Raw genomic sequence first — 13,084 nt, 5'->3', positions numbered from 1 at the left:
GCAATGTTCTTTCACCCCCTTCTAGACAATCGTTAACACTTCTGAGTCCATTGCACATTTCCTTTTTATACATGTACAAATAAATTAATATTTAATAAATAATAACTGCAAAATGCCACAACAAAACCAGAATTAAAAAAAAACTGAAATAAAAAATAAATAAAAAAGTTTGCTCTATTGTTGACAGCCATGAATTTAATTTCAGTGGATTTGACTGTTTCCATGTCCTTGTCATCTGCTTCATTTATTGTTGGTTAATACCCAAAGTATTTTCAATTTTCAGAGGTCCTTTTAAATCAAAAATATATTTTAGGGTTTTCTTGACCTTTTCCCAAAAGGGTATTAATATTGGACATGTGAAGAATGTGTGTGTATAGTTTGCTACTTGTTCCCCATATCCTCTCCAGCAACTAGTCCCATCTAAGGGCTAACATTTTCCATACTTATGTGCTCACTTTCCAGGCAAACTCCCACCAGTATTTTGATTGTGATGTCTGAAAGTTTCCAGTTAGTGACTCTTTCCATTCTTCTGCTGATATGATCATTTCCACTTCTTTTTCCCATTTTTCTTTTACATTATTTTCTACAATAGTGAGTTTTTGTAATATTTTGTAGATATTTGAAAGCTTTTCTTTTACTTTTATTTTATTTCCAATCAAGTATTATATTAAAGTGCCCATATTATGAAAAAAACACTTTTTCTGGGATTTGGGGTGTTCTTTTGTGTATCTGGTGCTTCCACACACATACAAACTTTGAAAAAAATCCATCCATGCTGTTTTGAGTGAGATACGGTTTCTGAATGTGTCCTGCCTTCAGTCTCTGGGTGAGCTATTCAAAATCGACACGGCTTGTGACGTCACAAGCCGAAACGAGCTGGCTAACCGCAACCGTTAGCTCATAGCGTTAGCATGCTAACGCTAGCATGCTACCTCGTTCTCAATTAAAGCACTGCTACAACACACACAAGTTCACCATAATCTACAAAAGAACTACTAACATGTGCGCCCTCGTTTAGAAGTCTCCCAGCTATTCCTGCCTTGTAACTGACTGAAGTTGGAGAAACAGCCTTTCTTTTACTGTCTATGGAGCTAGCTAGCTGACATGATCTACATCTGAGCTACTGCATGTGCAAGTGCAATCAAAGATAGTACAGAAGAAGAAGAAAAGAGGTCTCACTCTGTAGCTAAAACAGAGACCAGCTGAAAAGAGGATCTGCAGCAGTGAGAGAGAGCGGTGCAGTACAACAAAAATATGGTGTTTTTTGAAAATTAAACCATGTAAACATATTCTGGTACAACCTTAAAATACAATTATGAACCTGAAAATGAGCATAATATGGGCGCTTTAAGGCATTTTTTGATTCATACTCTTCTAGATATTTCATAAAGGTAACTTCTTACCTGTAACTACTTTAAAAAAATGTGTTTGTTCTAAATCATTTCATATGAATTTATTGAGTATTTTGTAAGTAGTTGAGAGTATGTTACTAGCCCTTAACTAGCCCAGTAATCTAAGATTTTATCAGTTCTTTTTGGAATACAATCTGGGTCATGCACCATTTCTCTGAGGAGTATACATTCACTATTTATTTTTAGGCTTTTGCATATACCTTTCCAGTTTGTTATAGTATTTAAGATACATTGGCTCTGTCCTGTATGTTTTTTTCCATGCTGCTTTTCCTATGAATGGTAATGTCCCAATGTGTATCGTAGTCATTTCTTTTTGTATTTTTATCCATTAAGCTTCTGTATTCCCTTTCATCCACTTCATTATTGTGTGAATTTGTGTTGCATGAAAATAATTCTCTAGATTTGGAATACCTAACCCGCACTCTTCTTTCGGTTGTTGTAAGATTTTAAATTTGATTCTCTGTTTTCTGTTCTATTCCAAATAAAGTTAGAAATCATAATGTGGGAGGACCATCATTTTTCTTGTTTCTACTCTGCTTAATATTCCGTCTGGTATTATTCTCCATCTGTTCAGACCCTGTCTTATTTTACTTTCCAAAACACGGTAGTTATTCTCATATAATTCATCTAGATTCTTACTAATATTGATACCCAGATATTTCATTTTACTTGTATCCCATTTAAGTTTGTAGTCGTCTTTCAATGCTTGGCTAACTTGTTTATATTGTTAAGGCTTAACATTTGTTGTTATTTAATTTGTATCCTGAGACATTTCCATATTCTTCAATTGTTTTCATCAGTTTATGCACCAATTCCTCTGGTAATGTATGATACATTATTGTATTGTCCGCGATACATTTTGTCTAACTGCTAACGCGAACACTTCAATATACAGTGGGGCAAAAAAGTATTTAGTCAGCAACCAATTGTGCAAGTTCTCCCACTTAAAAAGATGAGAGAGGCCTGTAATTTTCATCATAGGTACACTTCAACTATGAGAGACAAAATGAGAAAAACAAATCCAGAAAATCACATTGTAGGATTTTTAATGAATTTATTTGCAAATTATGGTGGAAAATAAGTATTTGGTCAATAACAAAAGTTCATCTCAATACTTTGTTATATACCCTTTGTTGGCAATGATGGATTTTCAACTCCCTCCAAAGATTTTCTATGGGGTTGAGATCTGGAGACTGGCTAGGCCACTCCTTCGTTGCCCGGGAGGTGTGTTTGGGATCATTGTCATGCTGAAAGACCCAGCCACGTTTCATCTTTAATGCCCTTGCTGATGGAAGGAGGTTTTCACTCAAAATCTCACGATACGTGGCCCCATTCATTCTTTCCTTTACACGGATCAGTCGTCCTGGTCCCTTTGCAGAAAAACAGCCCCAAAGCATGATGTTTCCACCCCCATGCTTCACAGTAGGTATGGTGTTCTTTGGATGCAACTCAGCATTCTTTCCCCTCCAAACACAACGAGTTGAGTTTTTACCAAAAAGTTCTATTTTGGTTTCATCTGACCATATGACATTCTCCCAATCCTCTTCTGGATCATCCAAATGCTCTGTAGCAAACTCCAGATGGGCCTGGACATGTACTGGCTTAAGCAGGGAGACATGTCTGGCACTGCAGGATTTGAGTCCCTGGCGGCGTAGTGTGTTACTGATGGTAGCCTTTGTTACTTTGGTCCCAGCTCTCTGCAGGTCATTCACTAGGTCCCCCCATGTGGTTCTGAGATTTTTGCTCACCGTTCTTGTGATCATTTTGGCCCCACGGGGTGAGATCTTGTGTGGAGCCCCGGATCGAGGGAGATTATTAGTGGTCTTGTATGTCTTCCATTTTCTTATAATTGCTCCCACAGTTGATTTCTTCATACCAAGCTGCTTACCTATTGCAGATTCAGTCTTCCCAGCCTGGTGCAGGTCTACAATGTTTTTTCTGGTGTCCTTTGACAGCTCTTTGGTCTTGGCCATAGTGGCGTTTGGAGTGTGACTGTTTGAGGTTGTGGACAGGTGTCTTTTATACTGATAACAAGTTCAAACAGGTGCCATTAATACAGGTAACGAGTGGAGGACAGAGGAGCCTCTTAGAAGAAGTTACAGGTCTGTGAGAGCCAGAAATCTTGCTTGTTTGTAGGTGACCAAATACTTATTTTCTCGAGGAATTTGCAAATAAATTCATTAAAAATCCTACAATGTGATTTTCTGGATTTTTTTTCTCATTTTGTCTCTCATGGATGAAGTGTACATATGATGAAAATTACAGGCCTCTCTCATCTTTTTAAGTTGGAGAACTTGCACAATTGGTGGCTGACTAAATACTTTTTTGCCCCACTGTATATAACGAATAAGAGAGGGGATAAGGGATATCCCTGCCTGGTTCCTCTTTGTATTATAAATCTTCTTGATAGTGTACCATTTGTTTTCACTCTGGATGTTGGATGGCTGTAGATTGCTAGTAACCATAGGCAACATTTTAAGGGTCTCAAACATGAAAGACCAACTCACTAAATCAATAGCCTTCTCCGCATCTAATGTTATTAACAAAACATCTTTGTTTTGCTTTTGAGCATAATCAATGAAGTTTACTGTCTGCCAGAAGTCTTCCTGGAATAAAGCCACACTGATCTGTATCAATTATATCTGTAATTATGACTTTTAATCTATTGGCTAGTATTGCTGGTATTATTTTATAGTCTGTGTTAAGCAGTGATATGGGCCAGTATGAGGAACACTTTTTAGCATCCTTCCCTTCTTTATAAATTGCTTTTATTATAGAAGATTGCCATGTCTGTGCCCATTTTCTTGTATTAATTAATTGTATGCTTTTATAGGAGTTATTTGCCTGCTAAATTTTTTTATTAAATTCATTTGTAAATCCGTCATCTCTTGGAGATTTTCTTGCTTTCAATCCCTGTATTTGTTTTTTGATTTCCTCTGCAGTAATTTACTTTATCAATTTAATATTTTTTTCCTGTATTAGTCTTGGTAATTCAAGGTTGTTTTAATTTGATTTCTATCCTTGTTTACTTCACTTCTGTATAATGTTTCATAGTATTTTGCAAATTCCTCTGCAATCTCTTCTTTATCAGTTATTGTTTCTGCCTGATCTGGTTTAAGTTTGGTGATAGGCTTTCTTCATTTGTCTTTTAAGTTTATAAGCCAAAATTTTCAGAGCTTTTGGTTCACTTTCATAGCATTTGTAAATCTCATTAATCTATCAATCTCCAATGTGCATATTTGATCTAATTATAAATGCTTTTTCCTTAATTTAGTTTCATCTTTAGTACTTTGTCATCCTGTTTATCCTATTTGCTCTAATAACTGATTTTGTTGTACTTCTCTAGCCTTTTTTTTGTGCAGAGAAATATGAAATGATGTAACCCCTCATGACTGCTTCAGCTCCTTCGTATAATATAATTGGATCTATATCCTCTGTATCATTTAATTCTATATATTCACACAATATCTTTTGAATTTTTCTACTAATTTCTTGTCCTGTAGAAGCGAATTGTTTAATCTCCAAACTGTTTTACGTATACTAGTTTTTAATGTTATTGTGAGTAAGACTGCTGTATGATCAGATCAGACATATTTATTGAGCCAATAGTACAGCTTTTAACCAATGTTACATCGCTTTTGAACATAAAAAAATAGTCTATGACTCACCAAGACTCACCAAGTCTTTTTCATAGCTATGTTCTTAAAGCAATGTTAGATGTGTGTAAGCTGGAGTATTTCAATTTAAAAAAAAATTCTACACAGCATTATCTTTTCAGTTTGTGTAATGTAATTTAATAGGAGTACTTGTTTAATTGTTTATCTGTGCAAATGTATCTGGCCCTGTACTGATCTTTACAATAACAAATTGTACAAAAATATAGATTATCTAGCTTTACAGTGATGACACGAAGACCAAAATCCGCTGCTCACTGGTTAGCTCCAACTACCAGCTCTAGGTTGCGATCCATGCTTATCCATGACAGTGTTCCCACAACACCCACTTCAAATACTATGTAGTGCTGTGCTGTGCTGTGCTCTCTAAGGCATTTATTAAAATTGCTTGCTACCAATTACTAGTAGTTAATGTCGTTATCGATCCATAAACATTAATCTGGTTTTGTTTGTATGGATGAATAAAAGACCTGTCTTCTGTAAAACATTTTTTGTCAGTTTTTTTTTTATAACTACTAGACAAAAGATGCTGAAAGAATGTCTTTCTGCTTTTTAAAGAATTTTTACAGAAGTAACATGATCAGATATTTAAGCATTGTCATTGTAAAGAGTTTAATTTTAAGTGTCTGTTGCACTAAAACTGGCTACAAATGTGCATGTTCTGTCAGAGTGCAACTGATCAACAGGTGCCCATTCTGCAATTTCCCAAGTCGGTTGAGGGGCTGAGGAGGAGGAAGAGAGAATGGGTTATTCCAGACCTCACTGTTGTTGAGAATGACCGAGGACCTGTAATGGCAAAATTATATTTAAGCATGATTCTTTATATTCTTGTCTTATTTCTGTTTTACTTTGTTTCACAATGCTGAAAGTGAGTTTTTCTGATTCTCACATGTTGAAAGTAGGAGTCACAAAGTCTGGAACATAGTGAAGCACTGTTTGTCTGAACAGATAGGGGCTACAAGGTCACCCTAAACTATCTCTCCCGGTACATTCATTTCTCCCTGGATAGTTGAGACTTCTCACATAGTTGAGATAAACGGGATGTCTAAACCTTGGGGTAGAAAGTGGTACAGAGGCGAAGAAGCGATGTGGCTCCTGAATGTCTACTATGTTTGATTGATTGTAAGAAATGATGAGTCATGTTTAGGCAGGGGGCATGTCTTTCTATCTCACTGAAGATGCATAGGAGCTGTGTGCTTTTTCTCATTCGTTGAAGAAGTGTTCCTTATATTTGCAAATATAAATACTCAAAGACCAAACTATAGTTTCCATTCTCAGATAGTCTCTATTTGTTTCATCTTATACTTTTTGAAAAACACTCCGGCTGCAATAACAAACTTCCACCACAGACCCAACCCCCTCAAGTATCTCAAGTAAGAGAAAATAAAGCCCCTTGTACCTGAGAATTTGGTACTGAACTGTATTTTGAATAATTGTTTTTGAAAAGAATGACATCATGTTGGTTTCTACTTAGTCATTGAGCTCTGATTTTAATTGTTTTTCTTGTTTTCTTGGTCTTCCTAAGGTTTTTTATGACAGTAATCATGTTATCAGGAGAAATCAAAAGATTTTCAATTGCGATAATGAAAGAGCATAGTTGTTCTTAGCTGCACCATGATGATTAAACAGGTCTGTAGTCACAAAATAACTAACTTGTTATCTTGATAACAGGATTTAGAATATTGTATCCAGACAACTTCAGGTTTCTGTACCTCAAAAATGTAAATACAGTATAACTCAAATCATTTTGCATTGATTCCTTACTGTAGTGAAAATTGTAACAATATTGTAACTATTGTTGTAGTCAGTGAGAGTGGTATAACTCAGTGTGTTGTGTTTTGTTCAGATCCGTTCTAATTAGGATCAGCCTCCTGTTGGTCTTTCACCATGGACAGAAACTCTGGTAATCTGTATCTCACACAACCACTGGACAGAGAGGACAAAGACAAGTACATGGTAGGCATCTTCTCTGATGTTAGTTTCATACACACACTTTTTGTGATCAGACAGGGAGTGATCCGAACACACTTTATTCTCCATTTCCCGTCAGAATTAATTAGTTTTAAATCAGAATTAAACATAAAAGAGCTTCATATTACGCCAAACTTCTACTACTTATACTACTACTACTGTAACATCTTTAAAGCTATACCTTACCCAAAGGTATACTCTTGGTACCAAACATTCAGCCTGATGGTACTTTGCTTCTTCAGGAAACTTGGTTGACTTGTATTCATGTAATTCAAAAATGTAATTTTCACACCTGAAAAGCAAGGAAACACCTGCAAGATAATCCATTTCTCTATTGCCCTACCATGCTTTGTATGTTCCAAAAAGTAAAGTTTGCTAAAATATGACTAAATGCATTATACATGAGGGTAACATGCTCATGCATGTTAATTTACGTAAATCTCTATTCTAACTAATTTTCTTGCATAACTCTGTCAATAAATCAGTAAATTGTCCTTAGTTTATTGAACATAAAAATGCCATGATTATTGTTATATTACATAAAAGTAGCACATGTACAATACCAGACTTTATGCAAGTTTAAAGGCTCTCACTCTTTTTTTTTTTTTTAAATCTCTTTGAGTTTTTCCAGGACAAGCACAATATACATTATAGCAGCACCCTATGGACTATGAGGTAGGGTGACCAGACGTCCCCAGTTTCGGTGACCTGTCCCCGGAAATGTCCCCGTTTTCACTGTGACTGACAGACCTGAAATTGGAATGAAAGAAAGAAAACATTGACCAAACGTACAGTCGCGCTGACTCGCGCACCCTACATGCGCAAGATCAAGCCAGAGAAAGCGCTGCTCAAATTAGTTTATTTACATGGAGTCTGGTGGGTTTAGTGAACGCAATTTCGCAGACTTTTTATGTTTTGTTTTTTGTTTTATGTTTATGTCTTACTCTAACAGAAAGATCGACCTCCTTAGAAATCCTTTCCATAATGTTGTCAGACACTTAGAATAATATTCTGAGCCTGTCAGTGGAAAAACAAGCACTTTTATGAACGTAAATACAAGCTGGACAATTGACGTCCTATTAACTTACATTGTAGCTTGTTTCGCCATTGCCAACTGCAGCAATCTCGTTTAATACTGGCAATGTCAGAGGAAAATATTTCCTCAATAGTTTTAATTGTATCCGATACTCAATGAGCTGTTGCAGAAACAAGCCCAGCGTGAAGCAATAAAGCAAAAGCTGTCAGATAAATGTAGTGCAGTAAACTTTACAACATTTCCCTCTGATGTGTAGTGGAGTACAAGTATGAAGTAGCAGCAGGGGCGATTCTAGGATCAGACCTTTAGGGGGGCTCAGCCCCTAATGAGAATGTGACACGGATATAGTGCATGCAAAATTACCAACTTCTTCACAACCGCACTCCTGCTCTCCCTTTGACAGATAGAGACTCAGCCAAAGGCGTGAGTCTGGCACAACCACCTCAACCAGAATCTAAGCTTTCCAATGATATTAGCGCCAGTTGCTTACATGAAATGTTATCATATTTGCATTCTGCATAAATCTCTGCACACCCATTACTTTCTGTAAAATATCTCACAAACTCTTCACTCAACACATGCATCAGTACAACAAGCGGTTTACGGGTAATCCGGTTTTGAAATTGCAACAAAATTTCTACATGGTCTCCAACTTTGGGCCAAAATTATAATGTATTTGTCAGGAAAACCAACAGAAAACATGAAACCAACTAAACAAAGAAACTTGACAAGGGACTAGGCGTGACAGTATTCTCATGTAAACTATTTATGTCAGCACAGACATTTTTGTAAATTGCTTAGCCAGTGTATCCCACCATAATGGTTATTATATTGCCAGATTCCAGACAATCCCACTTACTTATATATATCCCCCTTACACATATGAATATATATTTATACTGGTATGCTTCCTAGTGACATTAATGCAAAAATATGAAAAAAAAACTATTCAACCTGTGTGTGCATGGTTAAAATTCTGAAGTGCAAAATAGTTCAGGCTACAGCCCAAATATTTCCATCCATAGATAAGAATAATCAAGTCTTACCTCTGAATTTCTTTTCAACGTGTACCAGATTGATGCATTTGAACGTTAAAAGACAAAGGTTTCTTACAGGGGAGCATGCCCATGGACCCCCCCTAGGGGGGCTTGTGCCCCAGTGCAGCTCTAGGTCTAGTGACGCTCCTGGGGCAGTGTCCCCATTTTAAGTTTTACAAAGATAAAAACATTACCTGTTCTGGAGGTATTTACGCTTCTGAGCTGAAAATGTCCCCGGATTTTGTCTCAAAAAATAAGGTCACCTTACTATGAGGTGGCAATACAAGGAATGTCCAGATAAGCAAGCAAACCATTACAGAACCAGTAACAGGCAACAACCGAAACCAAAAAGGAGTAGTTAAATTGTAACGGGAAGACCCCCCCTCCTTTAGATGTAGCCACATACTCGCATACATACACACGCTCACATACATAATATATAGACATATACAGGGGTGGTTCTACATTGAATTATACCCGCCCCAAAAAAAGAAAAGAAAACTTACTATATATATATTATAGTGTATATTTATTTTAAGTTCTGATAACTTATACTGTCATATTTTGTGCAGAATTGTGTTCATTGTCTTTTGAAAATGTTGGAGGTGGAAATTTTGCACCTTAAAAAGTGTGTTTCCTGTTAGTTAAATAACTGGATTCTCTTAAGTGTGTTTTTCAAATGTTCTAATGAAAGATTTGTGCAATTGAGAAATATAATTTTCTCTTTCCCTTATGTTGTTATAATATATATATATATATATATAAATAAATGTGCCAAAAATATATACAATCATATATATTAAATTGTAACAACAGCAGAGAGCAACAATAATATAAAATATTAAGAATAATATACAAATAAAATATAGAATAAATAGGCCTATTCTAAATAGCACAAATCCTTCATCACACAAATGTGAAAACACACTATATAAAAGAATCTGTTACACTATTGCACTAAGAACAGAACACACAAACTAAAACTAAAACCTGACCTTTCTGGCTTTCCTTGATGCAAAATCATCAATGATGTTATTGTATGAAATCTGCTCCCCTATTGAATGCTCACGGGCGCACGCCCTTTAAAAAAAAAAAAAAGTAGTCAAAAAATGTTTGCATTTCAGATGGCCGACACGAACACATACGCCTATCAACTCCATAATAAAGCCGTAAAGTAGGCTATCTTTCAACTCAGGATAGGATTGAGATGATAAGTTTAACTGACACATAACCGTGATCAGCTTTGTACCCAACTATGAGCTCAGTATTAGTGGAGCAACAACGGCATTGGCGCCTATGACCAGCAACCCGTTCGACCCAGAGGTGAACTGTCCCCCGCTCCCCTCTCCCCTTTCCCCTTCTCACACAGCTTCTCAGCAAGCAGGGGTGCGATTTACAAAAATCCACAGCTCCCTATTCAGATGCTCCAATCAGGGCCAGCGGGGGTGTCTAACTGCATGTCAATCACTGCTCACGCATTCATTCTCCCTTGTGAGGGGAGGGGTTTAGGAGACCGTTTGGGGCTTTAGCAGAAAGTGGGGAGGGACTGAGAAGTTGCTGATGTTAACATTTTTTGGCTTAGTCCTGGATCTTCGCAATCCTACCTACAGCACCTTTAAATCTGATGAATGTTATACTGGGCCTAAGAGAGAAGGGCAGAAAAGAGTTTAAATAAAAATAAATAAAACTGAACTAACATGGCAACAACAGTGATTCAGGAAAAAGAGAAAAAGTTGCGATACCCTATGGCAACAACTTGATATGACTAGTCAGGCACATGAGGTGTGTAAATCAACTCACAACTGCTGGGTTATCGACTATTTGTCAAGAAGCGGTTTCCATACTTTTAGAAAACCCCTCTCTTGATTGGCAAGCTTATATCGAAGGCCTTCCATGTGGATTACATTGCCCAGTTCTCTCAACCATTGGTGGAATGTGGGGATAAATTCAGATTTCCATTGTTGTAAAATGAGGCATTTTGCTAGCAATGTATAAAGTGAGATGGCTTGGTTATCCAGTGTGGAACTCACCGATAGGCTGAACAAGGTGAGAAATTGATCTGGGCTCTCACTCTTAAGTTTAAAAAAAGAACTACATCAACTGATGACATGGTGACATTATGACCACACCTTTCACATTTTGGTCAAAAACAGGATTTCTTGAAACAATATGCATCTTTCTGTATGATCTATGCCCAATCATCTTTATGGAATATTCTTGCATGTATGTATTATAATACAAATGTGTTTATTCCTATGCAGTTTCAAGCCCATGCTGTAGCAGATGGTTCAGGAGATGCTGAGGCCCCTATGGATATTATGGTGAAAGTAATTGACCAGAACGACAACAAACCTACTTCCACTCAAGACACCTTTCTGGTACAAGTTGCTGATGCCTCATCAAAATGTACCATCAGTGGATTTCATTTAATTAAGCCTGAAAAAGATGTCTGTTCAACAGTATATTTCGCTTTTACAAGACAAAAAAGCAGGATAGGAGTTTTACTGTTTGACCTTATACTTTGATATAGCAAAATCCAAGACCTGTTCCAACACAGTGGGGGAAATACTTCTCAGTGGATGTGCTAGCGCTAAATGACACTTCTTTTATTTTTTTCAAGATTATTTTTTGGGGCATTTTAGGCCTCTATTTGCATAGGACAGCTGAAGACATGAAAGGGGAGAGAGAGGGGGAATGACATGCAGCAAAAGGCTACAGGTCAGAGTTGAACCCGTGGCAGCTGGGTCGAGGAGTAAACCTCTATATGGGCACATGCACTACCAGCTGAGCTACCCAGGCACCCAAATGAGACTTTTCTAATGTAAAAATGATCCAATGTGTTTGTTTTACCCTACAAAATAATGTAGTTGACTAACGATTGCAGTTGAAACAATGCCGCTTTCTCACTATCACTCTTCTGGGAGTTGAACATCAGCTCCCTCATCATCAAAAAAACACAACAGAGAATTTACTTGTACAATGTACTGCGGTAGCTGTAGAAGTTCAACCTGCCAAAGACAATGATGGTTCACTTCTACACTGCCATCATCAAGTCCATCCTCACCTGCTCCATCACCATCTGGTACGCTGCTGCCAAGGACAAGGGCAGAGTGCAGTGTATCATAAGGTCTGCTAAAAAGGTGATTGGCTACAATCTGCTGTCTCTCCAGGACGCTGAGGCGGCAGGAAAGATTGTAGCCGATCCCTTTCACCCTGGTCACAAATTGTTTGAACGTCTCCCCTCTGCAGAGGTGGAAAGTAACAAAATACATTTACTCACATTGAGTAAATTTGTTGTGTTTTTCAAGTAGTTTTTAAAATCCAGAAGACAACAAATCTTTGTTTTCTGGGTCCGCAATGCACTTAAGTAGTTACCCATAGTTAGTGATAATAGAATGTACTGTAGATTGGACTACTTTTAGTCCACTATATGGGGTATGACAGGAATACAAAATAATTTCAGTGACTGACATCCTACACGCACACCACAATCACCAGGTGCATTGTTTTATAAGAAAAATAACATAATGTTAGCCCTGTATGGCCTAGCTTTATTTTGTAAATCCCCTCTTTAATGAAGTGCTCTGAATACTTTGATAAGTCTCTAATTCATTTTCACTTCTGACTTCCCTCTCTCCAGGTTTTGAGGTGATTAAGGTTGACCAGCCATATACTGACAACTCAGATATTCGCTACCGTCTGATGAGCCAGGAGCCACAGTTGCCCCGTGACTTCATGTTTGTTATCAAACCAGTCACAGGAGTCATCAGAGTCAATGCCGGTGGGCTAGACAGAGAGGTGAGACTTCTAGAACAAATTTCACTAGTCTTTGCATGCTTTCAAACTATTGAAATGATTTGTTTTTATTTTTTCTCGTTTGATTTATTGTACTGTGTCTGTCTCTGTGCTGTGTGCTTAAAGACACAGGCAGATTGGAGCAAAGTGGTAACGTGA

At 37.2% G+C, this 13,084-nt stretch overlaps 1 protein-coding gene across 1 annotated transcript; it reads left to right on the top strand.

Moving 5' to 3' along the window:
* Positions 1 to 11,131: 11,131 nt before the first annotated feature.
* On the top strand, positions 11,132 to 13,084 carry LOC144532778 (cadherin-3-like). Its single transcript, XM_078273715.1, has 5 exons — positions 11,132 to 11,176; positions 11,392 to 11,508; positions 12,301 to 12,388; positions 12,771 to 12,928; positions 13,052 to 13,084. Exons 1-5 carry the CDS (start codon positions 11,132 to 11,134, stop codon positions 13,082 to 13,084), a joined length of 441 nt encoding a protein of 146 aa, XP_078129841.1.

The sequence above is a fragment of the Sander vitreus genome, chromosome 17 (assembly GCF_031162955.1).
Source record: "Sander vitreus isolate 19-12246 chromosome 17, sanVit1, whole genome shotgun sequence".
Lineage (NCBI taxonomy): Eukaryota > Metazoa > Chordata > Actinopteri > Perciformes > Percidae > Sander > Sander vitreus.
The sequence above is the reverse complement of the archived record's forward strand: the minus strand, read 5'-3'. Positions and strand labels throughout refer to the sequence as shown.

Excerpts from the sequence above, each read along its gene's own strand:
- LOC144532778 (XM_078273715.1), top strand. The coding sequence starts at position 11,132 with ATGGCTTGGTTATCCAGTGTGGAACTCACCGATAGGCTGAACAAG. Across the intron at positions 11,509-12,300 it reads CCACTCAAGACACCTTTCTG|GACGCTGAGGCGGCAGGAAA; the intron begins GTACAAGTTGCT and ends CTGTCTCTCCAG. Across the intron at positions 12,929-13,051 it reads CCGGTGGGCTAGACAGAGAG|ACACAGGCAGATTGGAGCAA; the intron begins GTGAGACTTCTA and ends GTGTGCTTAAAG.